Source organism: Apodemus sylvaticus, chromosome 9 (genome assembly GCF_947179515.1).
Source record: "Apodemus sylvaticus chromosome 9, mApoSyl1.1, whole genome shotgun sequence".
NCBI lineage: Eukaryota > Metazoa > Chordata > Mammalia > Rodentia > Muridae > Apodemus > Apodemus sylvaticus.
This window is the reverse complement of record NC_067480.1, coordinates 83,592,978-83,616,622: the sequence shown is the minus strand read 5'-3', so window position 1 is coordinate 83,616,622 and position 23,645 is coordinate 83,592,978. Positions and strand designations below refer to the sequence as shown.

General features: G+C 40.8%; 1 protein-coding gene across 1 annotated transcript in view; it reads left to right on the top strand.

The window, feature by feature from the left end:
- Nucleotides 1-23,645, top strand: part of Rcan2 (regulator of calcineurin 2) — a 225,555-nt gene that overhangs the window by 15,501 nt on the left and 186,409 nt on the right. The window contains exon 2 of the mRNA XM_052193409.1: nucleotides 16,891-17,117. Within this exon, the coding sequence (XP_052049369.1) occupies nucleotides 16,893-17,117 (225 nt within the window). The 5' untranslated portion in view covers nucleotides 16,891-16,892. The remainder of the gene's footprint in view (nucleotides 1-16,890; nucleotides 17,118-23,645) is intronic.

Genomic DNA, 23,645 nt, shown 5'->3' with positions numbered 1-23,645 from the left:
AGATAGTCTTTCAATGAAGCCAGGCTGGCAGTCAATTGATATGTATGACATAACTGTTCAGGAAGTGTCACTTGTGTTTGTAATCATACTTATCTGGCTTTGACGTATGTAAGGTGTGAGTCATTCCCTCTCCCAGTCCAATGACACTTGGTGCTCCATACACAGCACTGCATCTCCTCCATATTTGACAGATGGGGAAACTGAGTCACAAAGAAGTTAATTAATTCTCCCAGAGCCTCATAGGTGATAAGAAGCACAACTGGAATTCAAAGACAAGAAAAGTGCTGTGACTTTTAACACTACTTGGTGCTATTTTGAATGCATGGCATACAAAATGTTACAGGTGGAAATTTATACAAAGTATAAACCATGTTCTAAGAATTTATATGTCAAGAATTTTCTGCAAAGGGGACCACTCATACTTTCGGTTCCTGGCTTCCTGATTTTTTACTTTTTATTGCTAGTAGCATCGCGCAGAGCCCATGTACCCTTAAGGAAGAGAAGAAAGGAAGGAATCTAAACATACTTCTGATCATACTGAGGCAGCCAAAATATATTTGATGACTTCACATCTTTAGAGACACACAAGTCTGCAAAGACCCTTGGTCATCAAAGAAGTACAGAACGCATTGGGCAGGGGATGGCGTGCCTGCTCCAACACACAGGATAGGACACGTGGTCAACATGCCCCTGAGCTTTGCTTCTTACTCAAACCAATTCAATACCAGCACGTGTTTTACAATTTGAAGCAGTTGTGTTACTATATCCAACATCCACTCCTGCGATATTGCATTCACCCCCATAACACTTTGTCCACATGCCCAACATTGTATCCATTGGCTTCCAGAACTTTGGACCAATCTGCTATCAAATGGGAGTTCCATGATCCTTTCCTTAGGTTTGATTATTTGCTAGTGTAATTCCTAGAACTTAGGGAATGAATTTATATAGGATATTTTAAGGATATAGACACAGACACATGACGATAGAATGACTATGAGGTATGGTTCCTTTTTGGCCTGTAAATATGTTCAGCAATATGGTGGGGTTCCAAAGACAGACAGACAGACAGTCTCACACACACACTCTCAAACACACACACACACACATACACACACACACACACACACACTTTCTTTCTCTCCCTCCCTCCCTTTCTGGACTTTATCATTCTGAGAATTTACCATTCATATGTAGGTTATTATGTCACCAGCCATTGCAGATTAGCTTGACCCTCAGCCTCTTTCCCTTCCTGGAGGTTAAGGGCTGGGCCTAAAGATCCACCCTCAGCCATATCTCAGGCTGGTTGCCCTGGCAACCAGTTCTCATTCTGCGATTATTAGAATTTTCTAACAATCTTTTTACTACCAAAAACCTAAAATGGGGCTTGTGAATGCTAGAAAATATTTGCATCTTTTTGGCCAATCCAGACTATTATAAGAACCCTGGATGGAAGACCAAGTCTTTAAATAGAGAAACTTCTTTAAAGACCAAGTCTTTAAATAAATTGCTTTGTTCACATCAAAAAACATTCCCAGAGTTTCTGGTTCTGAGAGCTAAGAATGTTGAACAAGACTGAAGTCTCTGTTTCTTATTGTACCATGATACCCTAATGTGCCACCCATAGAGTTCAGTCAGTGAGAACTGGCATCATGTTTGTGACCTACCGTGTCTTCCATAACTGAGCTTCTTGCCAGTAAACAAGCATTCATTCATGAAGTGGTGTGTAGTTTCCCTATGCACAGTCGATGGTGTTGGTAGCATTGTTCATATTTCTACTCACGTTTACTAGACTATTTTCTATAACCTTGCGAATTACTTGTTTCCCTTCATGGATACCAATGTATCTAAAATAGGCATTGGTATTTTTCCGGTGGTTTTGAATTGGTTTCATGGAAAAGTGAAAAATGCTGGTGTCTTCATTCTAGTCCGGATGCTGCTGGCACGTCTCTGACACCTTGAACTGCTGGAGCTGTTTTTATGAATGTTTTTATGCAGCAATGCTCCTGTGCATGCACAAGGATGGATGGAGAGTTAGACAGCCACAGCATCTTTAGCCATGGTATACAGAAAACATTCTTCAGCGCCACCCATCAGTATGATGGGTTCATCACAGCACAACTCAATCCTTAATCAAGGAGGAGTGTGGTTTGCAACTTTGGTTAAATAGTGGGCATTCAGATACTCACTTGAGTCATGAAGAAGAAACTGTGGGGGTTCTAGAAAGCTGTTAGTAGGCAAACGAGAAACACATTTTAGAAGCCAGAGAGATAGCTCAGTGGTTAAGACAACTAGCTGCTCTTTCAGAGGACTGCCTCCCATCCCAGGACCCATATGACAGTTCACAACCATAATTCCAGTTCCAGGGAATCTGTCTAATGTCCCTTTCTGGTCTCTATGGGCACTACATGCGCACACTGTACAAGAAATACATGCAAGTAAAATTTCATATACATGAAATTGAGGAAGATACAAAATGAAACATATTTCAATGTATATTTGTAAAAACTGAACCATTTCTGCCTCAAATCCTCGAATGCATCCAACAATTTCTGAAAGAGCTTCCTGACTTATAAGGGAAAGAAGTGAGCACTGAAATAAAACAGCTAGTGTTTGCATAGTGAAAAGTACCGTTGATTTTACCCTCTGAGAATGTAGTTGAGCATCCCATTCTTGCCATTGCTGTCAGATCAGAAGCTTTGCTGGGTGCCAGCCATGACGGGAAGAAGGGAGAGTGTTCAACATATGTGATAAGGTGTAAAAAAAAAAAGTCAATACAAGGATTTCTCTCGCCAAGAGTTGTAAATAACAGTGCATGTGCAGACAGGAGGACAGAGAAGAGGATCCAGATAGCCCTGCCAGAGAGAAGATGCTCTGATGGTTGGCGGTACCCAGGGTGGGCAAGGTGCCCTGGAGCCTCTTATGAAGCATTGACTGTACTTTTCTCTGTTTTGAAAAGCTGGTGCTGTGAGATAAGAGAGTGGTTAATGAAGCAGAGAACCCTGTTAGAAAGCTAACGACCTCGGGGTGCATTCTGGTTTAAGACAGGCAGCAAGGGGCTGGAGAGATGGCTCAGCAGTGAAGAGCACTGACTGCTCTTCCAGAGGCCCGGAGTTCAAGTCCCAGCCACCACATGGTGGCTCAGAATGGGATCTGATGCCCTCTGCTGGTGTACTCTTTTCTTCCTGTCACGGCTGGCACCCTGCAAAGCTTTTGGCAGTGTACTCACGTACATAAAATAAATAAAGAAGTCTAAAGATAGGAAGGCAAAACAGAATGTAAGACCTGGTTCTTAATCTTGAATAACAGTCATCAGAGAAGGTAAGTAGTCAAAGATATAGGCAGCTATTGGATAAACACACATAAACAAGTTGTTCTCATTGGATCTTACATATCCCCGGTGGTTATATCTTGACAACTTGGTTAACAGTCTATGCTGTAGTTGGAAGGTGGGGCCTGCTAGATGCCCCTGGGGTGACATCCTCCTGCTCTGTGCTCCTTGATATCTGACCTCTCTGCAGGCCCAAAGGGATGCCCAGTGTGAGGGCTGAAACTGTGATCAGTGAGAAACCTTTCTTTCTTTTAAGTCATTCTGTATCAGGCGTTTTGTCACCCCGACTGTAACCTAACGGCGATGATTGAAAGAATGAAAAGGGCCTGCCAGGCTCTGTGCTAAATTCTCCACCAGGCTTATGTCATCTGAGCCTCTTAATAGTTCTCATTTAGAGGTGAAAACGGAGGCTCAGTGATTTGCCTAGAATTGCAAAATAAAACCACAGCAAGAGGATCCAGGCATAGATTCTAGTGCCAGCTATAACCTTCAGTGCATCTCCTGATGGACAGGTTATGGGGCAAGGCACCTGGAAATTTGAGTGGTTGAAATCGGACAGACTCACATCCTTAACCATTGAGCCATCTTTGCAGCCTGGAAAAAAATAATAATAACACAACAACAACAACAACAACAATTTTGACTGAAGGACCTGGGCTCTGTTTTCTTCAAAGCCGCTTGTCATGCTTCCCTTCTCCAGCTTTTCTTTCCACTCATCTCCCTCCCCAAGGTAGAGGGTGAAAGCTGACAGGATCAATTTTACTTCAGTTACCATGGCAACCATCACAGGCTCTGCTGCTCACTTTTGAAGAGTCTTCCTTCTGTGAGAAGTTATCCCACACATAATTACTTGCCATGTCCCAAGGCTTCAGGCTCTAAGTTTACTCCCAGAATCCTGGGATCCCTATCTGTCTCCAAGGATCTCCTGCAGTGGCACGGGTATTCATTACCCAAGAGCCACTCACCACTCCCACATCCCCGGACTTTGATTCTTGGTTCTTAGGGGGAAAAATGTGTCCAGAAATGGCAAATCTTCAACTATATTATGCAAGCCTTCTTTGGAACTGCTCATTTATAAGTGACAGCTTTAAGATTTTTAAAGTTCTACTGAAATTAATCTATGGAATTTCAAGGTTCTTGCATATTAATAAAGACCAGGTTTGACATCTCCCGCCTTTCCCTGCACAATTAACCTACCTATCTGCCTGCTCTGCTCTAGTCCCTGCCCTCTGGTTTCCAGTTAGGTTTGGTTGATGGGAGGAGTTGCTAGGTTATGAAAGCAAGAGAGTGAGGCAGGGCTGCCTCCCCTGGTGTCCTCGCTGTGTTGCTACCAAGAACTGACTGGAGCCCTGAGCAGCAGGCATGCCGGGAGCAATCTCAAGAGCCCAGAGTTTCCCTCAACTCTCCAGTTCCCCACCTCTCCAGCTCTAGGGGTAACAACAGGCCCATGTTTTGCATTCTCTCTTCTGGATGCCCACTATCCACTTTGGCGCTTTGATGAAGAGCCCTTTTGGAAGTTCTTTTGAAAGTATCCAGTTGTAACATGTCATCTATGATTCCCTTGGCCTACACATCTATTCTACTGGGGCAAGTGCTTCCATATTTCTTGTCTTTGATTGATTGACAGTTCTGTGGTCCATTATAGGTTTGTTAGTCTCTGTAGAAGCAGGTTCATCTGGCTTCAAGGGCATCAACTGGTATGGTGTAGTTGTAGTAATAACACTGGCACTTGGGATGCTGAGGCAGGAGGATGGAACATTTAAAGCTAGCCTGGGAAACATATAAATATCTTGCACCAAAACACCCAGAACAACAATAATGAGGAAGAAAAACATATTCTCATCCTTTCAGGCTTTATTAAAAATAAATTTCCTCTAAGGCAGAGGTTCCCAACCTTCCTAATGCTGAAACCCTTTATTAAAGTTCCTCATGACCACCAGTCATGATTTATTCTTGTTGCTACATCATAACTGTAATTTTGCTACTGTTATGAAGGGGTTGCAGCCCACAGGTTGAGAACGACGCCCTAAGGACTGCTGAGAGTAGGAGGAATAGTTGTCCCCTAGGGAAGAGAACACTAATTGGTTATCCAGTACCAAATGGTCATCCCTGAAAACATGCGTGCAGATAACAGTACACTGATGAAGCAGGTTATGTTTAGGAACATATCGTATATGCACATACATTTGTGCATGTAATGATGGTTAATATTAAAAAGAAACAATGAATTTGGAAGAGAAGGAGAAAAAGTGTATGGGAGGGTTTGTAGGGAGAAAGGGAAGGAGTAAATGATGTAATTATATTATAATTCCAAAATATAAAAAAGGGAAAATACCTTATACCTAAAGTAATAACTATGTATACCATATATCATTAAATGGGGATATAAGAAATAATGTAATGAATGTAATATAATAATCAAAATAACATGAGCCTGAGACATTTATTAGATTTGTCTAAATAATCATTAAAATATAGTAACAAAATTTTAAGGGAATATGAATAACTATGCTTGGGATATTATCACACAAACACATACACTATACAGACTAAGAAGATTGTATTTATATATTTAGAAATGAATGTATGTTGATATGTTGTGATGTATAGGAATCTGTCTACATCTCTATATCAGTGTGTTTTTTTATGTGTGTGTGTGTATGTGTGTGTGTGTGTGTGTATTGCAACAATTAAAGAAAGCAAGATAACAAGGTCTTGGGCCGTAAGTTTAAGAGAGAAAAAGGACATAAGTACGTGGGAGAGCTGAAAGGAGGAAAAGGAACTGGGAAAAGCATGCAATTATAATTGTACAATTATAATGTAAACTTTAAAAGTATGGGGGAAAGAGGACGTGAAGTTGTAAGGGAGCCATGAAGGAGACCCCAGAGGAGTAAGACGGAAGTAGCAGAGAGTGGATATAATAGAAATATGCTCTATACATGTATGACATTCACGAAGGATAAATAGAAACATCATTTAAAAATAGCAATTTTCCTCCCAAAGGATGGAGTTTCCCATCTAACTCTTTTGAAGTCATCTTATTCGAAACACAGTTATTCAGCTAAGCTTGTGGAAATGGTGTCCAAACCCCCTCTGTGCTTATTCCATCAGGTCCTGAGTAGATTTGGCCTCCTCTTTCCCTTCTCATTTTGTCCATTTAGGAGACCATAGAGATCTGTCACTCTCGGGAGACTGTGTACAAAGACACTATTGCCAACAAGAAGATAAAGTCTATCACTGCTTCAGCATCTAGCACCCAGGGGGGTTAACGGAGACAACTTGCTTGGTTTATATGCTTCATAAATATTCCTAAGATGCTGTGCTATTGGGGAATTGATTAAATTATGGCCCAGTGTGAGCTGTAGGGAAGAACAGTGGCCCCAGGAGGCATCCAGACAGGAGACATAGATGATAAATGCCTTTGAAAACTGTGAGTTAAAAACTTTATGCGCCTGACTTTTTCAGGACTGATCCCAACTGGTATCAAGAATAGCATGAGGTTCACACAGCTCGGCAGGTGTGAAAATTCTGCAGCTGAATTAAATAGGTTCCATTATATTTCAGAAGGAGTTCTAATGGGTTTCTATGGAGTGCAGCTTAAGAACATCTCGTCTCCCCTTTGTATCTCAGAATTCCAGCACAGCTTGTGGTTTCTAATATTATACTTCAATCTATCCACAAGATGGGAAAAATGAACAAAAGGTCTTGTTTTACCCCCAGGAATATCTAGACATTAAAGTATCAAAAGGACAATTAAAAGGATCCCATGTAGGAGGCTGATCCAAAAGTAAAGGCTAACTATAAAATCATTAGTAAGCATATAAGAATGTTCATGCAATGAACTGACTTCCCACATATTGTTAGAGAATTTAAATTTAATTTAAATTTTATTCTAGAGTTGAAGAGATTCTTTTAAAGAACTACAAAATTTGTGTTGGTTTCTAGCCTTTAAAAAAATTTAAATAGATTCGCTTAACCTAATCAACTTAAAAATAGCTATCAGAATTTCTTTTTTTACTGTTCTTTAAAGCAACATTACATTCCTTTTTTCCATTAATATTCAAGCAGAACTTGCCGTCTTTTGGTTCCTGTAAACTAGCTGATCTCCTGTAACTCAATTATTTGGTTTTTTAGTCAAACTTGAAGTTAGAGTCAATTATTTATCAATTGCTTCTGTCTATCCTCTTCCTTATTAACCTCATCAAAGAACAGAGCCAGGATTTTTCTTATCTATTGCAAGAGGTTTTATATTATTGTCCCTCCACATTTTTATCTAATTAAAAATTAAATTTAGACTTAAATTGTTGACTATGCTCCAGTAAATTATCCCCTACCCATGTTCATGATAACAGCCCTCCCTGAGGAAATTCAATGGGTCATAAATAAATAAATAAATAACAAAACAAAACAAAAACACCAATATATGAAAGTTGTAGCATGTTGGGAAGACAGATTAGTGGGATGAAGATCATCAAAATACATTACATGAATGGGTGAAAAGATAGTCTTAAAACTTAAAACAAGGCTTGGACTGGTTTTGTATTCCTTGTTCATTTCTCTCCTTTCATATCTCATTCTTTATGTACTAAAAATTCTCGCTTTCTAGTTTGAATAGGACAGAAACATGGACAAGTTGTATTGTAAGCACCCAAGCTAAAAGTTTTGTTCGCTTATTTGTTGTTTCATTTTGTTTTGCCCTTGAGACAGAGTTCTTTATAGCTGGGAGCTGGCCTCTGCCTCATGTCATAGTTTGGGATGGTTTTGAACTCCCGATAACTTCTGCCTCTACCTCCAAGTGCTGGAGATTTCCACCATTCCAATCCAAATGATGTTCCTGGTTTTTGATTTTGTTTTGTGAGATGGACTGCCTGCTGTGCTGGGAGGGCAACCTTTTTGTTTTATTTGTCTTGGTTGAGAGACAGGGTCTTCTACTGTAGCTTGGGCTAACCTGCAACTTGCCATGTAGCCAAAGTTAGACTTAAAAATCCTGGCAGTCCTTCTACCTCAGCCTCTCAAGTGCAGGATTACAGGTGTCAGCTGTCACACTCAGATCAAATGCAAGATTTAAATTCCCCAAAAAGCTTTTGTTAAGTGCCTTAAGGTTCCCTTTTTAATAAGCTTCAAACCCAAAGAAAAGATTCTCATATATAAATATATATATATGCATATATTTATATGTATATATTGTATATATAATATATGTATATATTCTTCCTATCATGGAAAAAGAAAACTACAAGACAAAAAGGTAACATCTTTTCACCAAGTGCAGAATGCTGTTCTCTGGAGTCCCCCTTTGACATCTATTAGATAGAGTATACCTGCTAACAGACCTATCTTACTAAACATTGTCCAGAGGTTCCCCTGCTTTAACCACAATTGTCCAAAGAACCATGGTCTTAGTTTTTTTCTGCTTTGTGACAATACCCACATTCTGTCCCCGCTTTCAGAATTTGAAGGCAGTTAGAATCTCACTGCAGACGCATCTCCCGTGGTTCCTCCCCCTGCTGTCACCTTTTGGCTAACTTGACTTCAGTCCTCTCTATCTGGTAATTCCAAGTTGTTCTAGTATGTACTCTTGGCCATGGCATTCCATACGTAGAGAATTCGGATGAGATGCACCATCCTCTGAGGAGGTATTAGCTTTTTTTTTGATGACTTAGTTTTAGTTGCACTCATGCATATGGGTTTGTGCATGTGAGTTCAGTTGTGCATGGAAACCAGAAGATCTCCATTGGATCTTCCGAAGCTGGAGTTAAAGATGGAAGTTAGTTGCCCTAAACCAGGGCTGGGAACTGAACTCACATCCCCTGCAAGAACAGTGCATCCCCTTAACCGCTGAGCCATTCTTCTAGCACTCCAGATTAGCATCAGCCTTTTCAAAAACAGGTTGCCTCTGACACTAGTGGCTAAGTGATTCTGATCGATGTTAAAGCTAGTTTAAACCTCACTGTGAATGTTCACAGTTTAGTTTTTCCTTCGGAGATCCCTCAACTCTTCGTGAAGACTTCCAATTATCTCCACCCAGTACGTGGCTGCAGAGAACAGAAGTCCCAGTGGGGCCAGGCACACACTCCATCCACATGGGACAGATGACCCATTCTTAGAGGGGCCAAACTTTCAGGATGCAGTGATTTGGAAATTTGAATCTCCTGCAGTGGAGTAACTCTGTGACAAGAACAACATCCAGCAGAAACAGATGTTCTTAATTTCCCCCTGGATTTCACTGTAGCGTAGAAAGATCTATTAGGAATGAAGTCAGAGGGGTTTGAGTGATGGTTCTGCCTGCAGGTTGTTAAGGGAGAGAGGATTTATTTGTGTATGCATACAACCTGCAAGTATTCGGTGGCTACTAACTTTAACTTCCCTGTTAAGCATGTTTCTTTGTTGATGGCTAATATTTAGAGCAAGAAAGCATACTGTTGTCCTCTTGGGTCTTTTCATGTTTAATTGATGAATGCAATTAGGCTTTTTTAAAAATCCTGCAAAATTATTACTTTCTCATGTGAGCAAAGAAATCAAATAGAAATGGGTCTTCTAGCTTCCAGCTTTTTCTTCCCTGCATGACTGTGAGTCCAGTTAGACCATGATACACTCATGGCCCCTCACTTCGTAATATTTAAACAGACTTCATTTCACTGTAATTGCCACCATGGGAGACTGGCTTATATTTTTATTTTGACTTTTTTTTTCTTCTCAACATCTTTCCTTGCCGAGAGCATCTAACAGGACTCACACCAGATGTTCAGAGTGTGACTCTTGTCTTACTCAGGATTACCTGAGGCTTCACCTGCAGGGGCAGTTGCTGGTCTGTGGAACTGGTTGCTACGTTTAAGAGTTCTATGTGAGAAACACCTTTTCCTTGCCATGGACTTGCTGCTGCTGAACTTCATAATAAAAATAAACATGCGTCACTTGAATATTATTTATGGAGCTTCAAGATACTGTCACCTAGATGCCTTGTAAGAGAACCAAAGTGTCATGCTTTTATATTTTTGCTGACAGGGAGACCTCAGCTCCTGCTTGTAGCAAAAGACTGCTCCTTAGGGATTTTCTGTTTGTTTGTTTGTTTGTTTGTTTGTTTGTTTATTTTGCTCTGCTTTCCTTTTAATTGATTCTTGAAAATGAGTGTTTTCTGCTTTGAAGGGAATTTCGAGCTTCCTTGCCTCTCCCACGGGAGGCTTTGTGTTTTAACAGTGGTGTCTCTCTTCCAGATCCACTGGTGGAAATGCATGCCTCCCAAATGTCAAACAACAGAAGAATAGCTAAATAAATGATGACAGACCTAAACACTGAGGCTATGCGGCTATTAAAATTAATGCCCTTTTCCTAGTATGATGGCACACACCTATAATCCTAACACTATGGGGGTGAGGCAGGAGGATTTAAAAGCTTAAGGACATCCACGACTATATACAGTGAATTTGGGTCAACCTAAACTACGACATGAAGCCCTGTCTCAGAGAAAAAGCAAAAACTTAAGAAAAACAAAAACAGAGAAGTAATGTGGCCGGCTTTGTTAGTATAGACCTGTAGTCCAAGAACATGACCCTAAATTTTAGAATTTTTTTTTACATGTACAAAAAACCACACACACTAGAGTGGGTGGCAAGAGAGCTCACCGCATAAAGTGCCTGCCACGTAAGTGTGAGCGTGACGCTCTTGTCTGCATCTTCAGCACCCAGATCAAAAGCCTGACGTACTCACCCTCTGGAGCCACGGGCTGGAGACCAGATGCTCTCCAGGGCTCACTGCGTAGCTATTTGGCTAGCATCAGACAAGTGAGAGACCCTGTCTCAGGTCAGTAGCACCTGAAGAACACAGCTGAGGCCGACCTCTGGCCTTCATGAACAACACATGTGTGCATGTGCCCCTATATGTTTTACATATGTACACATACACAAAGGTATTGTAGCACCTCCACACATGAGCACCCTCCTCTCCTCTGTCTATTTCTCTCTCTCTCTCTTTCTCTCTCTCTCTCTCTCTCTCTCTCTCTCTCTCACACACACACACACACACACACACATACACACACACACAGATGGGGGTAGATAAAAACCACAAAAACTGTTAGCCAATATTTTCTTGGACAGGATTATGAACTACATTTATTCCCTTCTTAGTATAATTCTCATATCTTTGTTTTTTAACTACACAACTTCTTTTGAGTAGTTTGTCATCTTTGGTTTATAAAATAGCATCTTGCAAATCAAACAATAGAGGAAAGAATTACTTTTGGCCTTAGTGTAAATATTTGAATGGGTGTATCATTAGTGACTTTTAAGTTGATTACTGTACTCTTTGTTCTTTTCCTTCCTGAAAAGGATACATTGTTATATAACACAGGCAAGCACCTGCGGAGGGCTTTGATGGTCACTGTCTTCCTCTTTGTGTCTTTAAGCTCCACTCTCAGGAAATACTAGCCTGGGCTGAGACACTGAGTGAGGAGGCTTTAGTCACAGCAAAAGGTAGGCTGTGGGAGAGGGCGGGGTAGGATACCTGGACAAGTCTCAAGATGCAATACCAATGTCATAGGCAGTGGGCAGCTGAGTCTATGAACAAAACCTCACACTTCAAAATCAGAACAAGACACTTGTACACCTTGTTAGGTGATGTGTAGACAATGACTGTCTGACAGTTTTAATTCCAAATAAAATATAGAAGTTATAATAAAAAACCAACAGAGCAGTTCGGTTGCATCACGGAGCTTAATATTTGATTTCTAGAATGTTCTTTGCATTGTCACAATTTTCTGTTCTTATGTGTAGTTATGCTCACCAAAGGTTGGTGATCGTCTTAAAAGTATATTTCCCTTATTCTAAGTTTACCATAACATGCCATTTAAAAGTATTATCCTGTTACATCGTGAATTCGCTACTTTTGATGACTCTTTTCATTTCCATTTGAGTTCCCGGCCTCTCCTAATTTTCTTTTTCTCTTTTGGCCACGCAATTGCCAGCCTTTTCAGAACATCAGGCAATTTACACTCTGAGGATTAAGAAATATCACATAAGTAAAGTTCTCGTGAGTTCCAGCTGCACACAGCCACAAAGACAAGCCACTTGTGGCAAAACCATGTCTTTCTGGAGAGGCACGTTGTCACGTGATCGAATACCAGCAGCAGGCAATAATGAGTAATCAGAAGTATATTCATTCTTATCTGCTACACCAGAGAGGAGCACACAAGCACGTTTCAAAAACAATTCTGGGTTCTGGAGAAGCTGAGGTCCCAAGACACTTGTCTTGTTTTCTTGGAGTTCTCTCACAAGCATTCGGAATCCTCCTCTCCAGACTCCATTCCTGGACCATGTTCTGACATCATGGCCGTCACCCCAAGACCATGGTCCTCAGGCAGCTTCCTGCTGGTGGCTGATAGAGTGGGAGGGAAGAAATCCAGGGTGCTTCTGCCCCAGGTAAGGCTCTGCAGCAGCCATCTTCCCTAGGGAGACAGATTTCTCTTAAGTTACCCTGCACTCTGGGCATCTTCCCACAGTCTTCCTAGACCCTGTGCCAACTGTCCTTGTTCAATATGATTTTTTTCTTTTGCTTTATCTTACTATATTTTATTTTGTAATGCTTGGTTATTTAAGACGGGGAAAAGCAATATTTCTATTTAAATTTTGAAAGAATTGCTGTTCACTGATATTTACAAAAGTATAATGAAGCACAAGGAATGATAACGTTAAAAGATGGGGAATTAACTTTAGAAAATACTTTTATGTTAAATTTATTAAAAGATGGGGAATTAACTTTAGAAAAGACTTTTATGTTAAATTTAGGAAATACAAAACAGAAATACTGTTTATAAACTTCTGAGTATTTAGAAAGAAAATATTTCTGCTAAAAGAAAGTAATTATAATTAATCAAGGCAGAATTCGGACATCTATAGAAATTTCCTTTCCTTTCTATGAATGCAACCAAATTTTACACAGAAGGGTTATCAAGCCCAATGAAAGGGAATATTCCTAGCTCAGTAAATGTTTTCAGCTTTTAGCACTCTCTCGTGTTCTCTCTCTCTCTCTCTCTCTCTCTCTCTCTCTCTCTCTCTCTCTCTCACACACACACACACACACACTCTCTCACTCTCACTCTCTCTCTCTCAACCCCACCCCCACCCCGTGAATGCCAGAGATGAACTTTGTGGCATCCTGAGTTCTCTCTGTCCATGTTTACTTGGGTTTTGGAGGCTGAACTCACACCCTCACATCTGCATGGCAAGAACCCCCACCTACCAAGTCATCTTGCTGGGCTAGCACAGAGTTTCCATAAGGAATAAGGACACGTTTGTCTTCGGAGAGCAGCTATTTCTATATGATTTGGTCAGCTTGAAGCTGCAAGACACTAGCAGATTCCCGGAGGAATATGAAGAGGGGGATGGGCACATGCGCAGTGGAGAGGCAAGTTACGGAGTGTGTATTCCCAGGAAGGGCAGCATCGGAGTTCTGTGTGAAGCAATATGGAAATAAGAAGATGGTCAGGTGAAAGTCAGAGAAAGATTTAGTCAAAGGAAATCAGGCTATCTCACAAATTCCACATTGGGTGGAAGTGGGAGAGGCTAGCTGAGGAATGTGCATGTCCTTTATCTTTTAATAAAGGACAGGGGGGGAGAAGGTGAGACTCTCCTAATGAGACCTGGAAAGAGGTAGGGGAGGTTTTTACTCGAGAATAAACGGAGTCGCTGAAAGACCCTTTGCCTTCTCCAGCAAATGAAGTGAGTCACTTAATGGAACGGAAGGAGAAATCGCTGTGATTAGGGTTCCTTTGTTCAAAGCTCTGACTTCCGAAGTCTTTCTCCATTCAAGTAGTGGAGGTTGTTCACCCAAAGTGCCTTGACTCTTGAAGTCTTAGTCAAAGTAAGGCGCTTAAAATAAATGTCATGGAGATTCGCGTTGCACAGCTAAGGTGGAAGGAAGTGCAAGCTGTTCTCCTCCAAGGAAAGGAGTTGCGAGTGCTTTATTGACATTAATTTTTTCAGCTATGAATCTTACTTTTCCTTGGAGAAAGAATAATTGAATGAGTCTCAGAACTCATCTGACAAAACTTGGGAACCTGTTTTGATTCAGTAGAAGATTTTCGAATAAGATGGACTGGCAGTGATCTGAGCTCCAGGCTCCTGGATTCGAATGACATTTTAGTCTCCCTGTGCACTTTTAATAAGAGTAGTGCTGTTTTGCTATGTTTAGAAAATATTTTTGCTATGAAAATAGTACTCTAGTGGTATTAAATAATAACTACTGCACATATTATGTGTAAAACATCTGGAATAATAACATAACAAACATAAGTTGTCAAGCTGTGAGATTTCCTTCATATTGATGTTTGGGTATTTTTCCTTTGAATTAAAAATATTCCTTTTTACATTTAGAACTATAAAACTGGATTATAGAGTACTTTAAGCCTAAAAGTATTTTATATTTCTGTTTAAAATAATCTTTTTTTTTTTTTTTGGCTCTGACTACAGAAAGTGTGGCACTCATTGAATATCTGAAGACTTTGAAATGCAAAATAAATTATATTGTACTTTTGTTTGTCATAGATATAGTGATTTATCATGAGACTCATTACCAAGTTACTTAATTTTAAAAAATGTATTACATTTTATTCGTTCATTTTAAGTGTGTGTGTGTGTGTGTGTGTGTGTGTGTATGTATGGGGGGGGAGGGGGTTGGCCTGCCTGTGTGCCACAGCACACAACTGGAAGTTAGAGGACAGCTTGTGAGGGTTGGTCTCCTCCCCCCACCCCACCCATCATTTGGGTGTCAGGGATCAAACTCACATCATCTGGCTCAGCAGAAAATGCAGCATTGCCATCATATGTTGTTTACTGTCTTAAGGTTTTACTGCTGTGGGCAGATATCATGATCAAGGCAAGTCTTATGTAAAGGACAACATTTAATTGGGGCCAGCTTACAGGTTCAGAGGTTCAGTTCATTATCATCAAGGCGGGAACATGGCAGCATCCAGGCAGGTATGGTGCAGGAGGAGCTGAGAGTTCTACATCTTCATCTGAAGGAAGGCTGCTAGCAGGATACTGACATCCAGGCAGCTAGGATGAGGGTCTTAAAGCCCAGGCCAACAGTGACACACCTACTCTAACAGGTTCACACCCTGAGCCAAGCATATACAAACCATCACACTTAGCAAATTCACACCAGGGTTTCTGTAACAAAAAGGGACATTACAAACAACTTCATCCCATAGTGTTTCAGCTAAAAGCAACCAAATTGTATCTCACAAAACCTCATGAGGGTAGAGCTAAGCCCATGGTAGCTACTTTTTCTTCTTTCCTCCTGAAAGGATACACTGTGGGTTTGAAAGAGAAGGGGGCTTGCTATAGGAACTCAGCAGCCCTGGTAGAACTGTCCAGAGGCTGACGGTGAGCCATTGCTCCATCTTCTGTAGCCTCTATCTACTGAAATTTAAGTGGAGGGGGTTCAAAAACTTAAAATTAGATACAAAGGAAAAAAGCAGATGCTATCCCTGACATGTGGGTGCACTGACCAAGTCCGTGGAACCATATGCCAGTGCTAACTTGGGAAGCACTTTTAGCTATGTAAAAGATGACTGTGAGAGGTCAGGAAGCAGTGGTGAGAGGATCTTTCTGGAAGGTTTCATTGGAGTTCCTGGGACAGACATTTGCATTTTATAGATTGGTTCAGATCATACTGATTTTCAAAAATCTGGGTCCAGTTTATGATCCTTTCTGGACGAAATCCCAAGGAGCAGAAGGAATGTAAGTGGTGTGTGTGTGTGTGTGTGTGTGTGTGTGTGTGTGCGTGCGCATGCGTGCGTGCGTGTGTGTGTGTGTGTGTGTGTGTGTGTGTGTGTGTGTGTGTGTGTTTCTCTATGTGTGCTCACACATGTGTCGGAATTAACAAAGTGAAGATTCAAGGGATAATGAGATCTACCAGTTTTAATCAGCTCCATCCTACTGGCATAGGAAAGTGAATTCCGGTCTTATACTTTTTTTATCTTCAGCCTTAGCCTTCCAATTTGCTATTTAGCCTGATAGAAGTTACTTAACCGATGGAACAGGATTCGATTGATACTAGTCTCATGGGCCACTGTGAGAATTTTAAAAATGAGTTAATGTGAGGATGAGGTAGATGGCTCAGACAGTAAAGAGCTTGCTCTGCAAGCCCAACCACTGAGTTTGGGGTCCCAGTACTCACAAGAAAAGGAAAAAGTAGAGGGACATTTCTGTAGCCCCAACTTGAGGGCAAGTGGGGTGGCAGGTGGAGCCCTCATGCTCATTGGCCAACCAGTCTTCCTGAATCAACATCCTTCAGGGTCAGTAAGAGATCCTGTTTCAAAAAAAATATGGGGAGCGACTTAAGGAGACATCATGCACTATGGCCTCTGTCCTGCCGGGCACGTGTGTGCACATGCTACACACAGATCCTTGAGAACAATACCTGGAGCACAGGAGGAACTTGTGGTCTTAGCCAGTGCTCCTTTTAACCAATTTAATTTCAGGCTCCCAGACTGGGGCCAGCAAAGAAGAGTTCTAAGAATTTTGTTTGACTCCAACGCACATCTGTCTTTGCCTCTGCAGGGATGAGGGGAGACGCCTACTTCATCGGAATGAGGAACCTGGGGCAGCAGGCATCCATCCCTGAAGATGGGGGACTTTTCTTCCTCTGCTGCATAGACAGAGACTGGGCTGTCACTCAGTGTTTTGCTGAAGAGGCCTTCCAAGCACTCACTGACTTCAATGATCTCCCCAACTCATTGTTTGCCTGCAACGTTCACCAGTCTGTGTTTGAAGAAGAAGAGAGCAAGGTAAGGCGTGCATTCTGAAGCACGGGGAAATCTGACTGGTGTCTCCTTTCCCATTTGATGTGAATCTTTTGGAAAGTGTTAGATGTGATTACTTGGCTCTGCTTTGAGCACTGATGATCAGGATCAGGAAAAGCCCGGAAAGTATAAGGAAGCCACTGAGGTGGAGGTGTACCTGGCTGCATGTGGATGAGGTCGTACAGAAAGGAACCCAGTCATCACTGGCTTATAGGTCCAGTTTACAGAAAGAAGTGGTATTCAGAATCTGGACTATAAGAGGCACTCCTTGAGCTAAGGAGCAGATGTTTAAAACTCCTAAAAGTTTTCTTTCTTCTCATTCTGCCAAAATGTTACGCCCGCCCTTTCTTCAATGTGATGACTATTCTGGGATGGTCTGGGGAGAGCTAGCTGGCCATCTGAGGTGTTCTCTGCCCATGTTTACCTTGGTAGTGGTTGTTATATTGTGTTATATTGCTCACCAACAATGGTACTTTGATATGACTGTGAAACAAGGTGGAGTTTGAATAAGTGTTTTCTAGTTGCTTATTTTAAGAAGCAAACTTGTGATTGTGAAATATACCTTGGTAGTAGTTGTTATATTGAGTTATATTGCTCACCAACAATGGTACTTTGATATGACTGTGAAACAAGGTTGAGTTTGAATAAGTGCTTTCTAGTTGCTCATTTTAAGAAGCCAACTTGTGAAAAATGTTCTTGGAAATCACAGTAAATGTTCCATTTGGGGATCTTTCTTGAGTTTGTTTCAGATTGCAGATCTTTTAAATGGGATAGCTGGATGGGTACATCCTTCCTGCATAGATGTGGATGCTGACTTCTAAATATATACTACTATACCATGTTGTAACCATTGCTGTTTTCTAAGGGAAGATGTCATTTTTTTTCTAAACTAAAGTATCTGCCTTTGTATGAGATGTGAACATGTTCCAATTTGCCATTTTGTAAATGTTGGTTCTTTCGAATTCTAAAGTCCAGACATTGTTGACTGAGCACAACTAATTGGAAATTTGGTTTCTGAGTTTCATTGATTTTTTTTTGTGTGTGTGATTGTTCTTAATGAGCCATGGAGAAATGAACATTGTGTGTGTGTGTGTGTGTTGGGGGGGGAGGTGTCGTTTCAACCCATTTAAAGACACCATATAGCGATATTGCCTTGGCCTTGAACAATTGAAACTGTGGGCTGAAAATAGCCTGAAGTGCAATGAATTATCTGTGATTAGAAGCTTCAGACCCATGATTAACAGGCTATTTAAAGCAAGAAAGTAGTACATGCCATGAAGAAATAAGGATTTTGTTCATGGATTAGAAAGCAGATTATAAAACAGATTATCTTTTATTCGGGATGCATTATTTGCTCTGAAATTTACTTGCTGTGAACTACAAAATAAGGCTCTCCATTTTCTCCTTGTGCCTTCCATTTATCCAATGTCACAGTGAAGAGGATTCTCCTTGGAGGCTTAGTGGAGGCTTCTATTCTTTCATGATTAAATACTAGCAGTCAGTTGAAACAATAGGTACCTAGGAAGGTACTGATATTTTTAGAAGTGCAATTGTGTCCTGGAGAGATGGGAACAAATTCACCCTTGGGACAGGGAATTGATGGCATATCAAAGTAACAATTCTGTCTTGGTGAACTAAATGGGTTTTTGGGACCTACTTAAAGGAGTGTGGATAAAGGGTAAATTACAGGGGCTGAAATGACCCAAAGGCAGCTACACTGAAAGTTACTTCAGCATGGGTGCAGCTCAGGATGCAGAACCCTGCACCTGCAGGAGCACACTGCATGACTGTAGGAAGCTTGATAGGTAGGAGAATGTCTCTGTTCCTCAGTAGTCCTTCATCCTCACATACCCTTGGGAAGGGAGTGGCTTTCTGCAAACAGTGAGTTTTAGGGATTTCCTGTGAAGTCTGAGTTGTTTATTTCCTGAGTCTTGATTGTGTCCTCTTAGAATTCTCTCAGTCTTAATGAGCCTCTTTTAAGCACTTCCTGAGTTTTAACAGTCTTCCCTCCAGGATGGGATGTGCTGGAGAAAACAGGTGCACGTGTGCAGTTCAAGACTGGCTGATGGGCTGAGCTTAAATTTTGAACCCTGAAGAATAAAGGCCTAGGGGCAAGCATTTATAGGAAGGCTGTCTCATGTCTGTGTGGACTTTCTGAATTGTGATTAAAAAATGGGTTGCAGAATATTTTCAAGTAGTCTATCTTAAAGTCGTTGTATAACAGTATGAGATAGAATTGAGTATTGAAATAGTTTGATAAAACAATTGATAAATATGATACAATAGGATGAAACTAATATCACGATTGAGATATTGATTTATAGCCAAGGAGGTGAACTTTTAAAAATTAATACATTATATATATATAATGTATATATGTGTGTAAATATATACACGTATGTTTATATATATACATATGTTTATATATGTTTGTGTATGTGGAAGTCAGATGATTTACAAGGGTTGATTGTCTTCTTCAATCATGTGGTCCTCAGTTATTTAACTCAGGTTGTCATGCTTGGGGGCAAGTGCTCTTCCCTGCTGAATCATCTCTCTGGTTCATTTTACAATTGGCCAGTAGCTATATCATCATATTTGGTAACCCAGACAGGAAGTCATCTTCTACCTTGGCTCCATCTGACATCCATCAACTGTGGAAAGTTTCTAGGATATTAAATAATCTGATGTAGGTTAGATTATTTTATTTAGTCAAATATTCATGCATGTACACATATTATACACAATGTGCATATTTATATATAATACATGCTATGGATGTATGCAATGCAATATATGCGGTCTTATGATACATAAACAGTATGCCATGTGACTTGGCTAGTATTTGCATAGTAAATGTCTCTCTGAAGCACATGTATTAAAGGCTTACTCCCTAGAGTGGTGATGCAGAGAGTGTGGAACTTTTAAAAGGCAAAGCATACCAACAACTTGTTAGGTAGTTGGGAAATTTCCTTTCATGTATATAGTGGTCCCCAGGTCTGTTATAGACCAACCATGAGGTTAATGACTCTGCTCTACCATGATGTGCTGCCCCATCACAGGCTCAAAGGATCATGGATTGTGAGTCTGTATCCTCCCAACTTGTAAACTCCAATCACTCTTGTCTCCTTGCAAGTTGCTTGCTGATATTTGTTGTGCAGTAACAGGAAATTAACATGGTCATCTGGTGTTTCAGTTATCTTTTGAAATTAAAATAATCATTTTTTATGCATGTATATATATGCCTGTGTATCTACATATGTGCCAAAAGAGAGTATTAAAGTCACTGGAGCTGGAATTACAGGCATTTGGGAGCCACTGAGCCACCCAACATAGGTGCAGGAGACTGAACTCAGGTCTGCTGGAAGAACACTACATGGTCTTCCTCACTTCATCTTGTCTCTCTAGATGCCCTGCGCAGATTTTCCATGATCTTACTCAAGATATTTATACCTTATTCTACAAGATATTGTTTGCATAGGTCCAGATTTCATAAATCTGAGTCACAAAGTCTGATGATGGACATCTTTTCCAAAGGATGGGGCATTTGGGAATTCTGATAGAAGGGGGGGAGGGGGGCAATTTTAGACTGAGAGAAAAGAAACAGAAAGCATCATTGGTCCTTTGTTTACCTGTGAGTTAAGTCTGCCGGAGGTGATTGCTTTTGAATTGTGTTGGGGAAGACAGGTTTTGTAACGTGGGATTTTAGCAGAGAGATGGTGCTCATTTCTATAGTCCATGTATGTAGGTGGTAATATACACGACTAAGGCTGACTTCATGGCCGGGTATTTTCCATTGGTCATAGTCTACTTTTGAATCACGGTATTTGGATATTGGTGTCTTTGATATTAGCTTGTTGTTAAAATTATCGTATTTGTTTTAAGTTTCTTGACTGGATAAACCATCAGACCTCTGCTTCCTTTTATGAGTAGTCTTTCCACAGTCTCTTCTTCTCCATGTCCTCGTGTATCTGAGATGCCTTTCTTAGGGCTCTGTCTTTCTCAAGGCAAGCCAGAAAATACTGAATTGGCTTGCTTATATTATACACAGTGGCATCAGGCATGATACGGTCACGTTTGTTTCTGCCGAAGTATTCTCCTATGCACATTTCTGCCATCCTTTTAACATTCTCTGCTTTATCACCTGATGCACATTTTTGTGAACAGCATTGTGAGGGCTTTGACATTCGCTCTTAATTTCAGTCAGGCAGAACTCAGAAAGCTCATGTTTTGATTTGATGCTTTGGCAATGAGTGAGCCCAGTCGTCAGCGTGGCTTGTTGTGGGCCAGATGGTTGTGTGCTGTTTATATAACACAACAGATAACCAGAGCTGGAGAAAACTGGCACTGGAAACCAACAAATGTAGACTACTGTTTGTATGATACAGCCTGAAGTATAAATATTTTTATGTGAAGCTCATTTAGAACTGAACTCTTCAAAACATCCAATACCGAAAAGTTACTGGGGTTCATTTCCCTCTGGTGTGGCCTGCCCTTGTTGGCCATTCTAGATTCCACTGGGCTGTGGAGTCTTGCATGATAGGACCTTTAAAGGTAAAAAAAAAACTGCTACAAAATATTTATCTAAAGTCAATTGAGTAAGGAGAAGGCAACAAGGTGATTTCATTATGCCCTTTAAAGCATATACATCTAATTGAATAATCATAATGATAATAAAAGCAATGTCTCTATCAGTCATGTTCTCAGATGACAGGTGATTTTACAAGTGTTTTATGAACACTGAACCTCCTAGGGTGGGCTCTTTCTGCCTGTCTACCTCCTACGCAGGTGGCAGGATTCCACAGCCTTGAACTTGCTGAGCTGTCTGGTCTAGTGTGTAAGCAGAAGTGACTTGTGTCGTTTCTAGACCAATCATTTAACTCTTGATGTTGGATTTTGATAAACATACTCTGTACTCAGCTGGGGAACTTGGCATTGTGTTATCTACTACACACTTATGCCATTCGGATGTCAGAGTGTGGATAACAACATAGAGAAGCATTCTTGCTAACCTATAATGAACAAAAAAAATACAGTAAGAGCAAACAAACACAATAAGGCTGTTGATAGGCTGCTGGGACTAGAGGGTTTGTTGTAGAACAAATGAGTCTCTCTAGGGTGATAGTATCATTATCTTCATTATTAGACAAAACCATCGAGATGCAGTTTGCCATGGTTTCACAGCTACTAAGTGACTGAGTCGGGATGCAGGCTGCCACCTGCTAGAGTCCACACACCCTAAGTGGACTCTAATGTTTACTAAGTGATACTGCCTACCAGCCTGGTGTGGTAGTTATCCCTGGGTACAATGATGAATAAGATATACACAAACTGCTTGAATTCACAGTCTACCCAGAGAGATCAATTTAAGACAAGCCAACAAGCTTGTGACTGTGATGGCGCCAGAGCCAAAGAAGATCCTCCAGACTTTCTACCATGGTCATTGTCTCATGCAATTACTTTTTTTTAAAAAAAAATAAGAAGCATTTCTATTTCTACCAATTATTATTTCAAATGAATTCTAGCCCCATAGGCTTGAGGTTGGAAGATAGCTCTACATCTTTTCATTTTAAAAAAACATTTTTTATTTTTAGTTATGTGTACATGTGTGTCAAGGAGGGTCAGAAGAGGGAGTGAGATCCCCTGGAACTGGAGTCACAGCACTTGTGAGCCTCCTGTGCATATAGGGGATTCTGGGAACTGAACTTGGAGGTCATACAGGAACAGCGTGGGTTCCTAACCACTGAACCATCTCTCCATTCCCATGTCTCTTCATCGCTGTGCTTCTTCCGAATAGACCATCTCAACACACTCTGGGAAGCCAGGGGAATACTAATATTGAAAGTGTTCATTCAGCTTCACTGCTGTGATCTAGTTCCTTCTTTTTGAGCAACTGGTGGTCCAGACCGATACCACAGACATGAGGAAGATATGCTAACGAACCTGCCAAGATTCAATCTGATGTGTTGCTATCTTTACTTCTACAGGATAGATTGGCTTCCACTTTGCTTAGGAAGGCAGCATGAGAAGTAATACCTTGTATAGAGGTGCAGTCTATCATCCCAAGTCTACAGCTCTAGGCTATGGAAAAAAGTCTCTAAAACCCAAGGGTTTTTGCAACTCATTTTGAAACCCAGCTTCATTTGACCCAATTCCATTTAAATCTGAGCAGAACCGAGGTGACTCTCTTTCCATGTGAATATTCATGCTTTTCTCGGCAGCAGCCTTCTTGTTTATAATTACAAGGAGGTCACCATTACATAACAGGTAGCACTATATTAAAGATCTATATCTCCAAATATGAATCCCAAACATGTCAAGGCCCAAGGATTTCAGACAGTAGATTGTAGAGCTGTAAGCTATAAAAAACAAATCTATCAGGCTGGAGAGGTGGCTCGGGGGCTAAGAGCCCTTGATGTTCTTACAGAGGACAGTGGTTCATTTCCCAACACCCACATGGGTACCTCCTACATTGCCAAGAGCCAAAGGTCCTTACACCCACGGACAGCAGTAAGG